Source organism: Equus caballus, chromosome 18, assembly GCF_041296265.1.
Source record: "Equus caballus isolate H_3958 breed thoroughbred chromosome 18, TB-T2T, whole genome shotgun sequence".
Lineage (NCBI taxonomy): Eukaryota > Metazoa > Chordata > Mammalia > Perissodactyla > Equidae > Equus > Equus caballus.
The window spans coordinates 77,918,495-77,939,901 of NC_091701.1; the positions used below are offsets into that span (position 1 = coordinate 77,918,495).

The following is a 21,407-nucleotide window of genomic DNA, read 5'->3' on the forward strand; positions in this document are numbered from 1 at the left end:
AATCCCTATGCGTGGAGTTGGGAAAACTGCAAAGTTTAGAGCCAGTTGTCATGTTTAGAGGGTGCACAGTCTTCCACAAGGCTGCGCTCACTTCTGACATTAACTGCACATTTAGTGGGTTCCCAGATCCACCCTCAGGTTCGGTAATTTAGTAGAAGGACTCAAGGGAGAATTTATTGAAAGCTGTTATATTCGTGGTTACAATTTATTATAGCGAAAGGATACAGAACAAAATCAGCCAATGAAAGAAGCTCAAATGGCAAAGCCTGGAAGAATTCCAAACACAAAGCTTCCAAAGTCCTCTCCCATGGAGTCAGGCTGTTGTTACCCTCCCAGCATCGGCGTGTGATGGGGCATCATGGAGCATCGCCAACCAGGGAAACTCACCCAAACTTTCAGGCCCAGGGTTTTTATTGAGGCTTCTTTTTTTTTTTTTTTTTGAGGAAGATTAGCTCTTAGCTAACTACTGCCAATCCTCCTCTTTTTGCTGAGGAAGACTGGCCCTGAGCGAACATCCATGCCCATCTTCCTCTACTTTATATGTGGGACGCCTACCACAGCATGGCTTTTGCCAAGCGGTGCCATGTCCATACCCAGGATCCAAACCAGTGAACCCCGGGCCACTGAGAAGCAGAACGTGGGAACTTAACCGCTGCGCCACTGGGCCGGCCCCTTTTAAATTTTCTCTGATCTTTTTTTTTGAGGACAATTAGCCCTGAGCTAACATCTGCTGCCAATCCTCCTCTTTTTGCTGAGAAAGACTGGCCCTGAGCTAACATCCGTGCCCATCTTCCTCTACTTTATATGTGGGACGCCTACCACAGCATGGTGTGCCAAGCAGTGCCATGTCCATACGGGGGATCCGAACTCGTGAACCCCGGGCCACTGAAGCATAACATGCAAACCTAACAGCTGTCACCACTGAGCCAGCACTTTTGAGGCTTTTCGACATAGGCATGATTGATTGATTGATTGCCCATACAGTTGAACTCCAGGTTGGTCACACAGTTGGTCTTTCTGGGACTGATACCAGCCCTGCTATCAGTTTCCCTACATTAAACCCAGCATATATGGGGTTAAAACCAAATCACTCATTCCCTGCTTACTCCCTGGCTTCCTGGCTCCAGAATCCACTATCCGCCATGGAGACAAATGGCCAAGAACAACCACCTGGATTCATTATCTCTTCCTTCTCCTCCCTGCAAGTAGTCTCAAGGTCAAACACAGGCTCATGGAAGAGTTCCAAACAACAAGGCCATATGTTCCCCCTCCCCTACCTAAAACCCCAAATAAAAACCCTTCATTTTTGCTTTTCAGGGAGTTTGGGATTTCAGTGTTAGCTGCCCTTTCTCCTTGCTCAGTGCTGTACAATAATAAAACTCTACTTTCTTCCACTACCCCCGGTGTCAGAGATTGGCTTGCTGTGCAACGGGCGAGCGAACTCACTTCAGGTTGATATAAGAACGGCACACCTCCACCCTAAACAAAGACACTCCTATCAGGTGTGATACAGATTACCTCCCAGAGGCCAAGGGCAAAGGCCAGACCACTCTTTGGGCAAGGTCAAACTATTTACTATACATCATATGAAAAGAATTTCAATTTTTTCTTTCATTGTATACATTTTCTCCCCTTTGACAGTGATCTTTCTGATTGCATACAAATGACACATTTTTATGACTGATTAATCTCCAATAGTTTTCAGAGACAGGGTGGGTAGCACAGATACAGAAATATAAATGAACCATTATAAAGGCTAACTACTTTTCTTTTGCAGGGACTGAAAAAATTTTTTCATTTCTACACAAACAGAAAACCAGCCAGGCCGGCCCGGTGGCATAGCGGTTAAGTTCACACATTCTGCTTTGGCGGCCCGGAGTTCACTGGTTTGGATCCCAGGTGCAGACCTACGCACCACTTGTCAAGCCATGCTGTGGTAGGCGTCCCACATATAAAGTGGAGGAAGATGGGCACAGATGTTAGCTCAGGGCCAGTCTTCCTCAGCAAAAAGAGGAGCATTAGCAGCAGTGTTAGCTTAGGGCTAATCTTCCTCAAAAAAAAAAAAAGAAAACCAGCCATAGTTTGCCAGCTTCAGCAAAGGGTTGAAAAAGAACACAGAGCACAAAACTCACCAGTTGGTTATAGCAGTTCCAGATCTCAAAGAGCTGCTTTCTGTTCACAGACACATAAAATATTTTTCGTTATTTAACGCATAATGACCCACAGACAAGACAAATAACACAGAGTGCCAGAAGAAACAAACACAAAGACAAATCAACAAATAATCCAAAAAACACACATAAAAGGACAGACACTCTGACTTCTGCTACCCAACCGTGACCAGATTCCCTGTGTCGTCTGCCATCTGGCAGAGACCAAATGGTCATATCATAAACAAAAAAACAAATAAATAAACTCCAGATTTCATGTTTCTGCCACCAGCAGTCGTACACAAATCAAAACCAGAACTACATCCAGACTTGTCTATTAACCAGAAACATAGAACCAGAAAGACAGAAAGAGATTTAGTCAGAGCAAAGTGCTATCACCACGTGAGAGTGAACTCAGGAGCCAGGAAGGTTACGTCTGGGTGGAAATGGCCCACATGGTACGCTTCTCTGGCAATGCAGTCTGCTCAGATGTGATGGGCAAAATCCACCTGACTTCTCAGTGGAATCTCAGAAACCGCAAAAGAGGACTAAAAGAGAAAGTCATTTAGAAAAAAAAATTTACTTGCCAAGAAAGTTATTAAGGAGGTCAGTATTTAAAAGGCTTACTCACCACAAATCAAAACAGAAGAAATGAACACAACATGTATTAAAAGGAAAATAGTTACCAAGGTTGCAAGTTAACAGTCTGTTAAGAGAGGAAAAGAAGCAATTTTCTCACATGATTATCTCATCTGTAAAGCTTTCCCCACATCCTCAGATATTAGCATTACAAAAGGTGAGAGTAGAAAGAGTTGTTACTTTTCAGGGCCGGTCCAGTGGCATAGTGGTTAAGTTTGCATGCTCTGCTTCAGTGGCCTGGGGTTCACAGGCCCGTATCCCGGGTGCAGATCTACACACCGCTCAACAGGCCATGCTGTGGCGACATCCCACATAAAATAGAGGAGGACAAAAAAAGACAAAGAGAGTTGTTTTTGTTTGAGAATCAGCAATTTACAGGAAGCCTCAAGGTTTCATTTAATCTGGGATCAAGAACTAAATCCTAGTTTTGTTTTCTCGGGGTAGAAAGTGGCGTGTATGTATGTTTGTCTCCTACCTGTAGGAGTGAATGTATTTTTACCCTTTGTGGAAGCAGGCAGTGTCAATTTTGTTCCATATTTCTTTAGTTTCCTTCTTGATGTCTCCCTTCTCTGGTCTATTTGAATTATTACCTTAATTTAATTTAATTACATAGCAATGGTTGTTATTTACTGAGCACTTAAGTTATGTCAAATAAAAATATTATCTTGTTTAATAGTCACAATAACTCTGTGAGGTAGATGTTACTCTTATTTTACACACAAAGAAAGTGCCAAAGAAGTTAAAACATTTACCCAAGGACCCAAACATCCATAAGCAGTAAGAGGTGAAGCTGAGATTTGAACTCCTGCCTTCTTCTGTTGTATTGTAATTGTGATGTACTAGTCTGCTTTCTTCGCCAATCATCAGTTTCTTGAGGGCAGGAATTATGTATTGCATGTCTTTGAAAGACCAGAACAAAGTATAGGGTCTAGTATGCAGTAGGCATACAAATGAATAAGCTATTCTTTAGTATTTTCTAATTGTTTAACATGCAGAGATCTTATTTTCGAAAAAGATGTTAAGGAATGTTGGGGCCAGCCCTGGTGGCCTAGTGGTTGAGTTTGGCATGTTATGCTTTGGCAGCCAGGGTTCAGTTTTCCCAGGTGCAGACCTACACCACTCGTCGGTGGCCCTGCTGTGGTGGTGGCTCACATACAAAAAGAGGAAGATTGGCAACAGATGTTTGCTTAGGGCAAATCTTCCTCAGCAAAAAAAAAAAAGAATAGGAATGTTGAAGTTAAGAGCAGAGATTGTAATGTCAAAGAGAGAGACCATGGGGCCAGCCTGGTGGCACAGCAGTTAAGTGTGCACATTCCACTTCAGTGGCCCAGGGTTCGCTGGTTTGGATCCCAGGTGTGGACATGGCACTGCTTGGCCAGCCATGCTGTAGTAGCCGTCCCACACATAAAGTAGAGGAAGATGGGCACGGATGTTAGCTCCGGGCCAGTCTTCCTCAGCAAATAGAAGAGGACTGGCAGCAGATGTTAGCTCAGGGCTAATCTTCCTCAAAAAAAAAAAAGAGAGAGAGGCCAGCTAATAGTCTGTTCCACAATATATTTCAGAGTCTGGACTTTCGCTTTACAAGTAAGAAACTCAATTTTGACCATTCATCCAGAGTTGATTAGTTTAGAGGGAATGGCTCATTTTGTCCAAGCTCACAAGAAGGTGATGAATGAGTATAACTGTATTTTAGCTGGTCACAGATGAGTCTTTCTTGGCCTTTTTTGTAATCTTGGGCAACACAGCTCACCAGAACCCAGATCATCACTGTGTTCTCTGGGTAGACTAGCCTCCAAACTTTTTGTTTTTTCTTTGAGAAAGATTAGCCCTGAGCTAACTACTGCCAATCTGTGAACCCCAGGCCTCCGAGAAGCAGAACGTGTGAACTTAACCGCTGTGCCACCAGGCCGGCCCCGCCTCCAAACTTTTATGTCCCAATGTTCAAGAAACTTTTTTTTTAGGAGGATTAGCCCTGAGCTAACATCCGCCGCCAATCCTCCTCTTTCTGCTGAAGGAGATTGGCCCTGAGCTAACATCTGTGCCCATCTTCCTCTATTTTATATGTGGGACACCTGCCACTGCGCGGCTCGATGAGCGGTGTGTAGGTCCACGCCTGGCATCTGACCCTTGAACCCCGGGTCACAGAAGCAGAGCATGCGAACTTAACTGCCGCACCACCTGGCTGGCCCCAGGAAAGTTTTTAAGTGAAATGGTCAGGAACTCCATTGAAATAGATGCTCTTGATTCACACAGGGCCCACAGGAGAAACTAAGGGAAAGACATTGAGATTCATTCAGGTCCTGATCTGATAGCAGGAAGTCCTCAGAAAATGCCAGACTAGAGAGAGCGACAACAGAGTCATGAGAGAAAATCCTCGTGTATCTAGTTGGATGAGCCAGATTGAGCATGAAAGCATGGCTGTTAGAACAGATGGTCGGGGCTGTGAGCCTGTTTCCAACCCATGTCCTAATTGCCTCTCTTTCCTCCAAGCATCTATGGTCTCTGGAAGTAAGGGGCTTTGGCAAAAGGAAAAACGTGTGTCACAAGTTAGGGGGCACAAGAGCTGCCTCCCCACTATTGGAGGGGGGCATGAACTCCTGAAGGTGGTGGTCTACAGAAGGTGGGAGATGGCATGGGCAGCACCTGTGTTCCATAAACTGGCAGCAGTCCACAGAGCAGAAAGATGGCAACACTAGCAGACACCAGAACAAGGGAATACAGAGCCACGGGCAGCAGCTCAACAATTGTACGACAGAAACAGTCCCCGTGGTTCATCCTCCGGCGACTCCTAAGGGAAACAGTGTGGGAGGTTGTGTGACCTTGGGTTACTTCACTTCTCTGAGAAGGAAAATGGAGTAATAATAAGAGCACCTATTGCCTAAGTTTGTTGAAAGCATTACCTTATACGATGAGCACTGAAAACAAACATACTAGTTGTTTGCTGTTAGTGTCTTCAAGTGGATTCCGACTCCTAGCGCCCCTGTGTACGGCAAAGCTGAGCCCTGCCCTGTCTATTCGTGCCATCTTCTCCCCTTCCAGTGCTCTATCAGACAACCCTCCCTGCTATTCATAGGGGTTTCATGAACAATTTTTTCAGAAGTGGGTGGCCAGGTCCTTCTTCCTAGTCTGTCTGCTGAAAGCTGTCCACCATGGGTGACCCTGCTGGTGTCTGAAATGCCAATGGCAGAGCTCGCAGCATCACAGCAACACGCAGCCACTGCAGTATGCAAGAGATGGCTGGTGTGGTTCCCTGACAGGTAAATGAAATTGACCCACTGCGGTGAGAATGCTGGGTCTTAACCATCAGACCGCCAGGGCTGGCTATATTATTTGTTACATCAATAAAAATGTTAATTCATTAATTTTAAATGGGGTCATTTACAGTCACTCCAGTACTGGTCCTACTGTTCTGAGAACATACCAGGCACACTCATGCTTGGTGTCTTTGAATACCCTTTCCCTCTAGATAGTTTCATGGCTGGCTGCCTAAAATCATTTACTCAAATGTCACCCTCTCTATGAGGCCTTTCCTGACCTTCCTGAAACATCTTATTCCCCTACCCGGTTTTATTTTTCTCTGTAACATCCAGTATTATCTAATATACTAGGTATTTATTTTCTGTTTCCCCTTTCTCCATGAAGTACGGAGGTTTTTTGCATGTTTTGTTCGCTGCTAAGTCCTTAGCGCCTGTAAGAATGTCTTGCAGAAAGTAGACACAAATATTTGTTGACTACATGAAACATGTTCACTATCTGAAACTACATGAAAGGTCTAGAACATCTCCTCCCTGTTACAAGGCACATGAGAGGCCTCTGAGCAAAGTGCTATCTTTGCTAATATTAGTAGGTCTCAAAAAGTACCTGGGGCCTCTACTGGCATCTTGAAATAATTTAATCCCATCATTCATCCTTCCAGTCATTCGTTTACTCCTTCACCATTCATATTTGTAGGATCCTTAGCATGTACCAGATACTAGCCTAGAACTGGGGATCCAGCAAGGAGCTTGCATGAAGCTTATATTCTAGCTGGGACAGGGATGGCGCTAGGAGGTGGGGAGAGAACGGAAGAACCACATTTCTTATCTTTGTCACTTCACCATGTTAAACCACTACTAAAATTATAAGCCCCCTTCTGGGTTATGTATACTCTCCCATGTTCTTCTCTTCATATTTCTTTGTGCTATCTCCCCTTGACCTAGTACTTTGTTTAATAAAGAATTGAATCACTTACTTTTCTCTTGCAACAGGGAATTTTAGACAATTACTGTATTTGGACGAGAGCCAAATCCAAAATCAGAGTCAGCTCTGAACCCCTGACTAACGCATCACTGGGCTGATTATACAAATGGTAATGTCCAAAAGGACATCTTTTGCTAATATTAGTAGGATACAATTATGTGTAAGATACAGATTGCACTCTCTAGCAGACGGCACTTCCGTTAAGGAGACTAGACAAAAAAATATTAAGTAATATAACACTATAAACACAGCGCTTCCGCTTCATTCACCCCCGCCCCACCCCCGGCCATTTTGGTTTCTCTTGCGAACCTGACCGCACTGCCTCCTATGACTATAATCTACCATGCTCTTGTCTGTTCCCTGGATTCCCCCATCCTTCGACTTTTCCCCACTTCCATCTTTTCTGGTATTCAGTCCAGGGTTTTCATTCCTCTTGATCCCAGGTTGCAGAACTGCTTGAGAAAATCAAATTACTCAGTGTTCCACAACTTTCGGCGGGTTGCAACTTAATATTTACAGGTAATCTGCATATAGGGCTTGGGAAGTAAGGAAGGAGATTTTACTCCTATTGGAAGCCAGACTTGTGGAATAATTGAGGTTATAAATCTGTCACTGAGACTGAAAGTTCCCAGAAAAGCAAATTACACCAAGACAAGGACCTAAAGTCTAAACGCAAGCCCTAGAGTCACGGCAGTAAACATGGGAGAGGCCTACTCATATCTGAAAGACAGCTGTGCTAAAAACCAGTTTGGCCAGAGAGGAGAGAAGGGCCAGGAGCGCTCGCTGTACAGTGACAGCCATCGTGTCACTCAGCACTTCACTGCAAGGCAGGGCTGTCCAAGGAGCAAAGTCTAGCGGCAGCCATTTCCCGAATTCCATTCCGGATGCCCGAGGCAAACAGACGAGACAGCTCCGCACTTCTCTCAAGGTAAAATATATCATATGTGGGACTTCAACAAAATAGTAATAAAAAGCCAAGTTTTTCCCGTCAGACCTCGGTGCAGCCTAGCCACCTAAAACCTCGTTTCGTTCCCTAAGAAACCCCGCGATATTTTCGTGCCCCGCCCCCCCCCCCCCCCCCCCCGCAGCGGCGGGAACCAACCGGAAGCGACTGCTCGCTCGGCGGTCCGTCATGTGTCGGAAGTGACGTCATATCCAGACGCCTTGGAGAAGAAGCGCGTTCGCGCGTTCTGCCTGCCGTGTGGTGTGGAACCTTCGGGCAGCGTGGTCTCATTATTTGCAGGAAGGCGCAGGCGTTCGTGGCTGGCCGGCCGCGGCCTGGTGGGCCTGTGCGGGCCGCACATTTGGCCTTGTTTCCTTGGTGTTAGAGCTCGCGGCGGGCCGCGCAGCGCCCTGACCCGGCCTCAGCATGCTGGTGCTGTTTGAAACGTCCGTGGGCTACGCCATCTTTAAGGTAGGTGGGAGGCTGAGCGGTCGGAGGGGAAGGCGGGTGTTGGGCGGGCGAGGAGGGGGAAAGACCCAAGGAGAGCACGACGCTGCTCAGGGTCGCCTGGGTGCCTTTCCTGTCCCCTGCCCTGAGAGGAAGGGAGAGCTCTCGGCCCGGGAGGCGCGTGTCTCGGTGAACACGTGGCCCCGCTGGTTCCGTGTGAGAGCGTTTGGCGGGGTTAGAGAGGTGGACAGGAGCCGCGTTAGGATTGTACAGGGTATGGTAGGTCCGCATTTTATTTTGAGTGTTTTGAGGAGTGAGTGAAAGGTTTTAAGCAGAGGAATGACCTGGTGTAATTATGTCTTTTAATCAAGTTGCTTTGCTATGTAGAGAATAGATTCCGGGGGGAAGAAACGAAGAAAAGATATTTTGCATTAATCTAGACAAGATGGAATTGCTTGGGTTAAGGTTGGTAATGGAGGGAAACAAATATCGGGAGAAGTTTTGAAGGTAGAACTGAAGAGTTTGGCCGATGGATTGAAGAATGGATTTTTGGTTTAAGAAGGTGGGTGCGTGATGGGAGAGAAGAGAGAAGAAACAAGGTTGTTGGGGTTCGGTGGCAGGAGCGGGGTTACTAAAGAGATCCTTTGGGGCTGTGTGAAGCTTGGAGCGTCTTAGACGTGGAAATGGCGATTGTCATTTCAAATTTGAGGCCTGGGGAGAAATCTGGGCTGGTGATAATCAAGTTGAGATTTGGTGGTTGTAACAGGGAAAGTTTGAAGTTCACTTACAAGTTTGTCAGCACGGAAATGATTGAATAATGGGACATTCGTGTAGGGAGATGCTGTTGAGATGTCAGGAAGAATGAGGTAAATTGAGTGCCGTCCACGTGCCAGGCGCTCCTCTGAGCTCTACCAATACAGCGCCCAACAGCAGGTTTTTCCTGTATGTGCTGGTAAGGCAAAAAAATGCTAGCTAAAGTATGTATGGTATGATTCTAGTTGTGAATCAAAAAACTATGTATGTGTTATGAGTGCAGAAAGTCTGGTAGGGTATGTACCAAAATGTTGATTTGGTGGAGCTTTTTTCATTTTATTCTCCAAGTTTTTCTTCTGACATTTGAAAGTATTCTTCTGTTTGCACTTGTTACTTTAAATACTTGTTATTTTTAAGAAAAGCAATAAAATAACTAAAACCAAAAGCTGACTTTGCTTGTTTTCCTCTCATTGAAGTTGTCTGTGACTGCAGTATTAGCAATTTTAAGGGCTTTCGAGCCCAGGAACGTGTCTCTGTTACTTTCCCCCAGCTTTTTTGCAGTCTTTTCTAATTTCTTAAGTAGTTTTGCACATGCCCCCAAATTCTCTTAGCCAACATGGTCTGTCATATTTTGCATCAGTGTCTCTGGATAAATTCACAGATCAACTCACAGATATATTCACAATACAACACAATTGATATTGTGTATGCTGTCCTGAACTGGATGCTGAGGGAGTGGGGCGACTGCACAATCCACGGGTTGCCTCTGATGGTGGGAAGGAATTGGCTTAGCAATTGTATGGTTTATAGACCTGGGTCGTAAAATATTCAACTCTGTGTCTCTTGATGAATTATTGATTTCTATTAAGGAAGAATATTCTCCATAAAAATAAGTCTTGCGTATTCTGTTGTAGCTTTTAATGTTATTTATCTGCAAGTTGCTCTGAAATTGTGGTGTATGTGATCTAATATTAGAGAAATAACTAAAGGCGTGAATGCATTGAAATAGTGATTCATTTATAAGTATTTGAGATTAATATTAGTTATTGATTCTTTGTGAATAAAATAGACATACAAAATGTTCTGGAATTAGTGATGGTTACACAATTTTGTGAAAATATACTAAAAAGTAAGTTGTACACTTTAAAAGGGTGAATATTATGGTATGTGAAATGCGTATTAAAAAGTGGATATACACCCACAACATGACTAACAAAAATGTACAACTGAAATCTCACAAGGTTGTAATCTATCATAACATTAATAAAAAAAAATAAAATTAAAAAAATTAAAAAAAAATAAAAAATAAAAAATAAGTAGATATACAGTACAAGGTTATTAGCCCCCTCCCATAATCTTTCAAAATGTTGTAGTATAAAATTATATTGGTTGCATAAAATTTGTACTTTAATGATAATGCTTTAAGAAGTTTTTTCAGTTTTTTGACTTCAGTTAACAGTGAGTACATTTTATATCATGACCTGATACATGCATATCCATATATAGAGTGATTCAAAAGGAATTAAATACCTTTGGAAAATTATTGCTTGTTCACAAGGTTATATATGAACGCAAAGACAATACGTAAAAGAACTATTACTGTTATTTCTAGAATGTTGCAAAAACTCAACCTGTGTCCCTTATGTCACATGGCATACTGAATAAGACTAAGGACATCCTTTAGTCTTTCTCATCCTCAGATCTTTTGTAGCTGTGCTGCCCAATGTGGTAGCCACTAGCCAGATAGCTGTTTAACACTTGAAATGTGTCTAGTAAAGCTGTGGAAATGAATTTTTAATTTTAGTTCATTTAAATTTTGGCAGTCACATTGTACGGTGCAGCTGTGTAGCGTAGTACTGTGTGCTCTTTTGTTTTCTCAAAGCCTTGAGGAAGAGATTTTTTATGTGTATACCAAGGTTTGTAGATAACATGACTACTGAGCAATATATTTTTTCCAGCTTTATTAGGAATAACTTACATACTGTCTAACTCACGTGTTGTAAATGTGCAGTTCGATATGTTTTATGGTGAAATTTATAGTTTTACAAGCACCTCTGCGATCCAGTTTTAGAATACTTCATCCCAGAGTTAGCTTGTGCCCATTTGCAAGTCAGTCCCAGCTCTAGGCAGCCACTTTCTGCATAATTTTGTCTTTTCTAGAAGTTTTATGTAAATGAAGTAATGTTATAGTTTTTTTAATCTGGCTTTTTTCGATTAGCATGCTTTTTGAAGCTGCTCCATGTTGCGTGTATCCGTTTCTTCCTTTTTGAATAATTTGCATTTGAAACTATTCAGGTAATCCTATATGACTCTAACAAGTTTCATAAAAGAGTATTACCCATTTTTGTCTGTGAAGTAAACCTTAAAAAGTTAGCATCAAATGTTTAAATAAAATAGAGAAAATCCCAAAATAACCAATAAAAAAGTGAAAATTGGAGAAGATACCTTTTGGTATAGTGTGCCCTGTCCTATTTATAGACTCATGCCTGTCTGGAATCGAGGAGGGTGCTCTAGGTAGATCTGGCATATGGTGGAGTGCATTTGTGTTTATTTTTTATTGTGAAAAATTTCAAGCAGACAAGTAGAAGATTACAGTGAACTTCATGTACTCCATCACTCAGCTTTGACAGGGCTGTTTTGTGTCCTCTCCCCTCTTCCCCTGTTCCACTACATTGTTTGAAGCAAATCCTAAACATTTAATTTCATCTGTAAGTATGAAGATTATAAAAATATAAGCTTTATGTCTGTTAAATACAAAGATTCGTTTTAGGGGCCAGCCTGTGGCCTAGTGGTTAAATTCGTGCACTCTGCTTCAGCAGCCTAGGGTGTCACCGGTTCAGATTCTGGGTGCGGACCTAGCACCACTCATCAGGCCATGTTGAGGTGGCGTCCCACACAGCACAACCAGAAGGACCTGCAACTAGAATATACGACTATGTACTGGGGGCTTTGGAGAGAAGAAGAAGGAGGAAGAAGAAAAAAAAAGACTAGTTTTAAAACAAGCAAATAATGTAATAGCAGTGCTGAAGGTTTTAGTGGTAACTAGCTTATACACTGTTTCTTCTTGGAAGTGGAAATTATTCCATCTTAATACAAAATGATAAAACTTAAAATGGATTTTGTGTATGTATGTTTCAGATTTCTCTATCTGAAAATGAATGATTGAAAATTTGGGGGAAATGTGTAAGAGAAAATATAGCAATTATCTCTAGTTTTATTTTGTTCAGATTGCCTTTATTAGTAATATTCTCTTCAGTATGTTGTAGGATGATTGGGAACATGTATTATCCAAGATTTTGTTTGCCGTAACAGTCTTTAGTGACCTCTGAGTGGTCATGAATCAACATGATTTCATTACATTTTCTTTGTTACTTTGACTTTAAGAATACTGATAATATCTCTTAATGACAATTTTGTTACCCAATTGTTATCTTCAAAAATGCTTGCTTTTCAACTAGAAAAAATGTGAATTTTACTCGTGAGTCATATCCCGTTTTGTACATATCTTCTGAACACTCAGTCGACTTAGGTATGGTGAGCTGCATTCTCTGAACAAACTATTTCCAAAAGTCAAGACTATTCTGTGAAATTCCTTTAACAAACAGTAACTTTGAATTAATGTTTTAGTGCATTCATGAGATTTGGTGGAATGTCTCAATTCTAAAATTTTCATGGTATGCAAAACAGAACTGTTAGTAGCTTGTAATTTTTCAGTACAAACACTATGCTTTACAGCCATTTAGTGCTCCATTACTCTGATGGCTAAGTTTTTCCAGTTTGATTTACTTTGACCAACTTTTCAAGTCCTGTAAATACATCTAATTCACCTGTGTATGGGATTAAATTTAAACAACACAACAAATCATTCTTAAAATCATCTTGCCGTACTCATCTGAAAGAAATTAAAGGTACTGTGCAACTTGCAATAGCATATTTCTTCATATTTTATCACAAAAATATATACTAGACTATAACTGGGTAATAAGTGACTGTGTAAATATTCTGTGACATTATAGATTTGATGACATGTTATCAGTAAAGTATAATTTTTAATGTATCAGCTTATTTTTTTCCATAAATATACATGCATAATATCTAAACATACTATATTTCACCTAATTTAGTACATCCTCATTTTACACTGCTAATTGAACTGCCATCAATTGTAAGACATCTCAGTTTCAAGGTTGTTAAATACGGGGCAAAATGCATTTTAGGATTGATCCCACTCTATCTTAGAGTAGAGTAGTTGACATCACAGAATATTGGTGAGGGTGTAGGGACATAAGAACTTTTTTTTTTTTGAGGATTAGCCCTGAGCTAACACCGGCTGCCAATCTTCCTCTTTTTGCTGAGGAAGACTGGCCCTGAGCTAACACCCGTTCCCATCTTCCTCTACTTTATACGTGGGACGCCTACCACAGCACAGCTTGCCAAGCGGTGACGTGTCCGCACCCAGGATCCGAACTGGCGAACCCTGGGCCACCGAAGCAGAACGTGCACACTTAACCACTGCACCACTGGGCCAGCCCCAGGAAATAAGAACTTTTATTCACTCTTGATTTCAGTGAAACTCATAAAATCTCTTAAAGGCATTTTGGTAACATCTGTAAACGTAAAATAATGCATTTCCATATGATCTGTTAACTCCGCTTCCAGTAGTTTGTCCAATAGAAATATAACTTGTAAAGCTCCAAAAATGTTTTCTGAAGGATAATAAGAAAAATTTAGAAATAACATAAATATTTATCAATGAGGGCATAAATGGTGGTATGTTCATACAATACAGTTCTAGGTTGTTAAAACCCAGGATTATATCCATGGTATGTTAAATGATTCCTAAAAGTCTGCCTAAATAAAATGTCGCATAGACAGTGAAAAAGTCTTGAAGAATAAACTAAATGTTAATGATTGTGCTTCCTAGATTAAAAGTGCACCTTTTTTCCCTTTGAATTTTAAAATTTCTTACATCAGGATGTGCCTTGCAATTGATGGTATCTTAGTTTTAGAGAAATCCGTAATACTCTTAGGTTAGGATGATCTTAGCAGGAAATAACAAAATTTATTCTATACAAAGGACGTAAGTAGAGCCTTGATGTTTTGCTTTGAGAAGCGTGATGACCTGCTTTGTGAGGTAGGGACTCCTTCAAAGTAAACGGTTCTCAACAAAGGCCCCAGCGAGACCTGAATCCCATCTACTTATTACATGGGCTACTTGAGCGATTAATTTGACCCAAAAATTATGCTGAGTAAGAAAACTGGTTTATTTCAGAGAAGAAAATAGCTTCCACCACCCTCATTTTGCTTGTACAGTTGTACTTGAAAAGCATAATTATGTATGCCTAAGTGGTGCAATTTAAAGAAAATTATTTAAATGTTTATTACAGGTTTTGAATGAGAAGAAACTTCAAGAGGTTGATAGTTTGTGGAAAGAATTTGAAACTCCGGAGAAAGCAAATAAAATGTAAGTCATCTTGAAACTAAGAATTTAGCAGTTAACATTCAGGGTGTTTTTGTTTTTACGTTTTTTCCCCTCCTGACTCATATAATGTTATATTCATAACTTTTTGTTTTGAAATCTATATCAGGAATAATATTGGTAATGGCCTAATTATTACATTCTTTATTTGGAGCATAGGCCATCTCAACTAATTTGTATTAGTTGCAGACTAGTTGAGATAGTACCCCAAAATTACTATTTTGTAAGATACTTGAAGTAAATTTCTGTTAAAAGTAATAATTATCAAAAGAATGCGTTGCTGATTGATTTAACTTTTAGTTTCTGTGAGTTTGTGGTATTGAAATATTTTTTGTTTTTTGAGGAAGATTAGCCCTGAGCTAACATCCATGCTTATCTTACTCTGCTTTATATGTGGGATGCCCGCCACAGCATGGGTTGACAGGTGGTGCCTAGGTCCACACCTGCATCCGAACAGGTGAACCCCGGGCCACTGAAGCGGTACATGCGAACTTAACCACTGTGCCAGCAGGCTGGCCCCTGTGGTATTCAAATGTTTTTGAACTTAATTCATAGTTTATTTATTCTTTATGACTTCTATGTCCTAGCTCCATCTGGAATAATAAAATAACTAGATAGTAAATCCTGGAAAGGTATACTTGAGTTCATCACGATCTCTGAACGAGAAAATAAAGCATGCTTTTTTTTTTTTTTAAAGATTTTATTTTTTCCTTTTTCTCCCCAAAGCCCCCCAGTACATAGTTGTATATTCTTCATTGTGGGTCCTTCTAGTTGTGGCATGCGGGACGCTGCCTCAGCATGGTTTGATGAGCAGTGCCATGTCCGCGCCCAGGATTCGAACCAACGAAACACTGGGCCGCCTGCAGCAGAGCGAGCGAACTTAACCACTCGGCCATGGGGCCAGCCCCCCCCCTTTTTTTTTTTTAATATCTTTTTTTTCCCCTGCTTTTTCTCCCCAAATCCCCCCAGTACATAGTGGTATATCTTAGTTGTGGTGTGTGGGACGCTGCCTCAACGTGGCCTGACAAGTGGTGTCATGTCCACGCCCAGGATCCGAACCAGCGAAACCCTGGGCTGCCGAAGCAGAACGCATGAACTTAACCACTCAGCCACGCGGCCGGCCCCTAACGTATACCTTTTTTTTTTTTTAAGATTTTATTTTTCCTTCTTCTCCCGAAGCCCCCCGGTACATAGTTGTGTATGTATTTTTTTAGTTGTGGGTCATTCTGATTGTGGCATGTGGGTTGCCACCCCAGCACGGCCTGATGAGTAGTGCCATGTCCGCACCCAGGATTTGAATTGGCGAAACCCTGGACCACCAAAGCAGAGCGCGCAAACTTAACCACTCGGCCACGGGGCAGCCCCTGAAGTATACCTTTGATGTCTTGCTTAAGGAATACCTGGTAGGAGAGAGAGTTGGCTTTTCCTTAAGGTCGAGTCAAAATGGCTGTTTTTACCTTCTGTGAATCACCTTGTGAAATAGCCCATTTGATGAGTGTGGTCCTAGGAAAGGACCTGACTTATCTCTTCTTCTTCTTTTTCGTCTTCTTTTCTTTTTTTTTTTTTGCTGGGAAAGATTCCCTCTGAGCTATCACCTATTGCCAATTTTCCCCTCTCTCTCTCTCTTTTTTCCCCCTCCCCAAAGCCCCAGTACATAGTTATATTTTCTGGTTGTAAGTCCTTCTGGTTCTTCTATGTGAGCAGCCACCACAGCATGGCTGCTGACAGACAAGTGGTATAGTTCCATGCCTGAGAACCAAACCCATGCTGCCAAAGTGGAGCATGCTGAGCTTTAACTACTGGGACATCAGGGCTGGCTCCTGATTTATTTCTTAATACATGTGGATTTGAATGGTGTCCTTGGATGCCAAAGGGCATTTGATATTTCATCTGCTAGTGCTAAAAAAAACTCATAAGAATAGAAGGAAACTACTTCCAAGCTTCTAAAGAGTGTTGAACCCAAAAAAATGTCATAGATACTAAACAGTTAGAGAAAATACAGAGTTTCAGCATTTGTAGTGGCACAGACCCAAAATTTGAAACAACTTAAATGTCCATCAGTAGTGGAATTGTTGAATAAGTTGTAATATACCTATAGATCTCTTGTTGACCTGGAGAGGGGTCCATGATATACCGAGAAAACCGTGCTTCAGGTAATTTGTATAATGTGATCCCATTTTGCAGTGTTTTTATAGATCTATACGTGTATTTATGTAAGTATAGAAAGGTACGAACAAATGCCACTTCAGACGAATGGAAATGGGGGTGAGGTAAGATGCAATAAGATGAAATTACTCTTTTTTCCTTAAATCTTTGTATTAATTGCATATTTAAGGGACCCCCCAGGGTGTTCTCTGATCAGGTAAGAAAACCTTGCTTAAGATAACACTATTTTAGACACGACAGAAAATTAGTTCTCCCTTTTAAGAGGCTTTGTGCTTCAGTTGGCTGAGTTAACCTGATTCATTGTTGTCAATGATGTATTCTTGTTGGAACTGAATCTAAGTGATCTAACTCAAATATTCGTCACTACCACTGAGACAACGATGAATTAACTGTATCTATCTGTTTGAGACAGAATGATGTAACCCTGCACGTAGTGTTGGGGTGGGGGAGTAAAGGAAGGGTGACGGGAATCAGGTCTGACAATAAGCTGTTTTTATGGCATTTGTACTGGATGGACAAATCAATGTCATGAGATTCCTGACTGAAGAGGGACCCTTATACCTTTTCTTAGGCCTCTTCTATGCTGTATAGTAAAAGGCATCTGTGTCCACTTTTAAGCAGCAGAGCTTATATGGAAGCTTCAGCGTCTTCCTTGTGGTTTACATGTGGTAGCAGACCTCTTTGCTGTTCTGTTTCCTTCAAAGCCTGTAACCTGTGTAATAGTCCAGGCATTACTAGCCTAGCATTTGGAGAAACTGGTCACTTTATGAAGAATGTCTAACTTTGCACCCTGGTACCCAATGACAGGAGAGTTTCTTTTATTGGAGTATGATTTGGAAACAGTCCAGCACCTCTTTCCTAAATATGTGGCTTTTCAGAATCACTGTGCCCCCATAACATGTTTTTTGTTTTGTTTTGTTTTTTCCCTCTAGAGTAAAGCTAAAACATTTTGAGAAATTTCAGGATACAGCAGAAGCATTAGCAGGTAAAGTCAAAGACTAGCCTTTTGTTTTTAATTTTGGCAATTTGTTGTCCTTATTAAAAGATTGCTTCAGTTTCCTGAGTTAACCTTATTCAATGTTGTCAATGATGCATTCTTTTTGGAACTGATTTTAAGTGATCTAAGTCATTCGTCACTACCACTGAGACAACATTGAGTTAGCTTTTTTCACCATAGGGCTGATTTTTCCCCCCATGTGATGAGAGGTGAGAAGTGGTTAAGTTGATCTCCCTGTGGAAACCAACAGCATAATGCTGAAGCACAATTCAGTAAAAGCTGTTCTACAAGGGACCAAGGTAATGTGGTCAAGTACACAGCGCTCTAATCATTTTAATCCAAGAGTAAAGTTGAGAATAGCCAGGATTCACAGTTGAAAGAATAAGAAAGCAGCTCTCCGGGGTACGTTTTTAGTTTGAAAAAGCACAATGTTAATGAAAAGTTTTAGGAGAACTCGTAGAGGTTTTTTGGTGTGTGTGTGTTCTAATAAGAAACCTATAGAGAGGCGTAAGACTTGTTTATCTAAAGGGGGCATGATGTTTAGCACTTGAGAAGAATGAATGGCTCATATATCCTTCCACTAGTCCTTGTGATGGGACAACAGACATAGTAATAGGGTTTATTAACTAGGCTTGGCTTCTGTAGGCACTTGGTCTTATAAGGTTTTTTTAATGTTAGGGAAAACAAGAAAACCAGATGTAAAACTCTAATCATGAATTTTTCAATTGCTTAAATTCTGTATTTCAAATCAGCCAACTACTCGGCTTAAATAATTTGAAAATGAAGGACCATGAGGACGAATATGGCTTAAAATTAGGCAAGGATTTGACAGACCCAAATAATTTTGTTCATCAGCCACAGGAGAAGGGTATAGTTGTCTTGTGAAAATTAGGAATCTAACTAAATATGCTGGAATAGGGGTCGGCCCAGGGGCGTAGTGGTTAAGTTCACATGCTCCACTTTGAGTGGGCTGGGGTTTGCAGATTCGATCCCAGGCGTGGACCTACACACTGCTCATCAACCCATGCTGTGGTGGCATCCCACATAGAAAGAAGAGGAAGATTGGCACCGATATAAGCTCAGCAACAGTCTTCCTCATGAATAAATAAATATGCTGGAATATTATTGAGCCACTTCAACCTTGGCAGAAGGGTAAACAGAGGGAAGACCCAACAGTGGGGCTAGATTTTTAATTTTAAAGATAGTTTTAAGGCTGCTTCATCAATACATCAGTAATTAGAACCTAATAGAGCAATAAAGCAACTATGGTAGTTTTTGCCTGGAGATTTTTTTTAAGATAATTCTGTTCATCACAGCTTTAAAATTAAATGTGGGTAGAATTTTGGCAAAATCCCAAGCAAGATTGTGTTAGCTATTCTCCACCTTGCCGGGGGGCGTCACTCACGCAGACTGATTTGAACAGCTCCTCCCGCAGTTGTAAAGTGCTGCATCCCCAATCCCGAGTGGCCTCTTGAATTCCTTTTTGCATATAACCTCTAATCTTGTGGGGGTGTTTCTGACCAGTCCTCATTAAACTATTAAATAGGCAGATCCAACCTCTACCCAAACATAAAACAGGTTTTTACTCTTGATAGCTAATAATTCGTTACATGAGATTGTCAGATTTTGCACTCATCACTTCAAAATTATTTAATCCTTGAAACAATCCTATAAGGTAGATAATATTATCATTATTTTACAGATGATGAACTGAAGCTTGAGAGGCATCTCATTTCCCTAGTCAGCTTTTGGTGTTCTTTAAAATAATCTAAGATAAGTGGGGAAAATGCCAGACAGGTGAAAATTTAAAGTCAACCCCTGACACACACACCTCCCTCAATATAAGTTCCCTGGGGGCCGAGACAGTGTTGTTTCACTGTCAAATCCCTAGATTCTGGTGCATAAATATTTGGGGGTAAATGAATGAAAGTAGTGAGCTCTGTCTGGAATCTGCTCATAGAAACCTCTACAGTGCCTTTTCCCATCTATTTTTACCGGAAGTTGAACATCACCTTATTGAGAGAGCAGAGTCCTTCCTGAGAATTAACTTCCTACTCCCTGTTATAAGGCAGTTTTGACGTGACAAAATCAAAACTAAATGGTTGTAGATGTCAGAGTATGCATTTAAAACCCTGTAGCCTAAGAAAGAGTCTGATGGGGTGCGATGTCAAGGATTTATAGTCATCCCAGAAGTTTAAATATCCCATTTGCATGGATAGGTTTATTTTTATTCTTGGTCAGATTTTCAAGTTGCGAGACTTGTAAATAGCCACAGTAAAATTTGGGGCCAGCCTGTGTTTGGATGAAGTGGGAAGACTGCTAGGGGATGTTGGGCGTGGCCGGTAGGAAAGAGCAGTAGAGGGAAGACTCAGCTTTCTCTCTCCCGGCCACTGTGTCTCTACGCAGTCTCGGAAAATGCACATTAGGAAGAGTAATCAGCAAGCTTTTGACAAAGGGAAGATAAGTGCTTATAAATGTTAGAATAGGTCTAGAGTAGAAATTTTTACTTTCAAGAAATTTTAAATAAAGGAGAACACTAGGTTAAAGTATAAAAGTAGATATGGAAGGTTGAAAACTAGAAGCAGGAAGTTGAATAAAATTTTTTAATTATAAAAGATTAAAAACTTGTAAGCAAAAAATACAACTCTTATGAGAAAAGTAGATTATAAGGAGTCAGTGTTGTACAATATGTAAAAGGTTAAAACCCAACAAAAGTAGCTTGAATCTTAGCTTCTTGGAGTGTAGACACCTCTGTAAGAGCTGTGTAGTCACCAAATAGGTTTTGTCCTTACCTTTCCTCTTCCCAGATGACAGCTGAAGTGGACTCGTGATCCAGATGGGTGGAGACGTTGGTCAGGAGGGAAGAACAGATCCTTGGCTGATTAAGCACAGACTACCTGGCCTTAGAAATTGTGCAGACTTCTTTCCTGCCAAACATACTTTAAACTCAGCCAAAACCCAGACAAGTATCAGAAGAGGTGTGAGGCCATAGGGGCCCCGAATATCTAAGTGGAGGTCTAAGGAAGGGTGAGAGTTATAAAGCGGCAGATAGAGAACTCGCCAGAAATGAAAGCAGTCCCAAAATCAGGTGGGCTGCCTTCACAAGTAACTTCTCCATCACTGCAGTTTACAAGCAGAGGCCTGACACCACATCTAGATCAGGGATTAGCAAAGAAAGATAAGGCCTCCACTCAGACGTGCTTATGCTGCAGAAGAATCTTCAAAATGAATACACTCGTTTTTACCAGAGTCTTGACGGATTCTGGGGTATTTCACAATCCAGAGCATCAGGCCAGTCAGTAATAACATAGGAGAGTGGATCTATTTGTCGTTCCAAAATGGATTGTTTCTAACATTTTATGATTCTAGCTCTGAGTTCCAGAGAAGATTCGTGTGACGTGGGGAAAGGAATGCTGGTTCCAGTTTAATTCCTGATTCTGGAGCAGAACTGAGGGTGGGAAGGTCAGATGAGATGATGAAATGTGAACTTGCAAAACATTTTTATCTTTATAATTTCATTTCAGAAGTAATGTTAAGTGCAGCACTTTGAGAGGAAGTGTTTATTTTGCTTTATTTTTAAAGTTTAAATAAAAT

The 21,407-nt window shown here is 41.3% G+C and overlaps 1 protein-coding gene and 2 non-coding genes across 9 annotated transcripts in view; all 3 read left to right on the forward strand.

Moving 5' to 3' along the window:
* Positions 1-7,671: 7,671 nt before the first annotated feature.
* Positions 7,672-21,407, forward strand: part of NOP58 (NOP58 ribonucleoprotein) — a 29,626-nt gene continuing 15,890 nt past the window's right edge. Inside the window, exons 1-5 of one of the 7 annotated variants that reach the window (XM_070241624.1) lie at positions 8,163-8,442; positions 14,559-14,635; positions 17,749-17,801; positions 17,994-18,112; positions 21,183-21,275. Coding sequence is in view for 2 of the 7 variants with exons in the window: in XM_023622410.2 (XP_023478178.1) it covers positions 8,398-8,442; positions 14,559-14,635; positions 17,749-17,801 (175 nt within the window). In the remaining 5 variants the exon portion in view is untranslated. Of the gene's footprint in view, positions 8,443-14,558; positions 14,636-17,748; positions 17,802-17,933; positions 21,276-21,407 lie in introns of all 7 variants that reach the window. The other 6 variants (XM_070241625.1, XM_070241626.1, XM_023622412.2 and 3 more) reach the window with 6 other exon arrangements.
* Positions 17,113-17,201, forward strand: LOC111768956 (small nucleolar RNA SNORD70). Its single transcript, XR_002801635.1, has one exon. It is a non-coding gene; the product is annotated as a small nucleolar RNA SNORD70 (small nucleolar RNA).
* Positions 17,890-17,974, forward strand: LOC111768957 (small nucleolar RNA SNORD70). Its single transcript, XR_002801636.1, has one exon. It is a non-coding gene; the product is annotated as a small nucleolar RNA SNORD70 (small nucleolar RNA).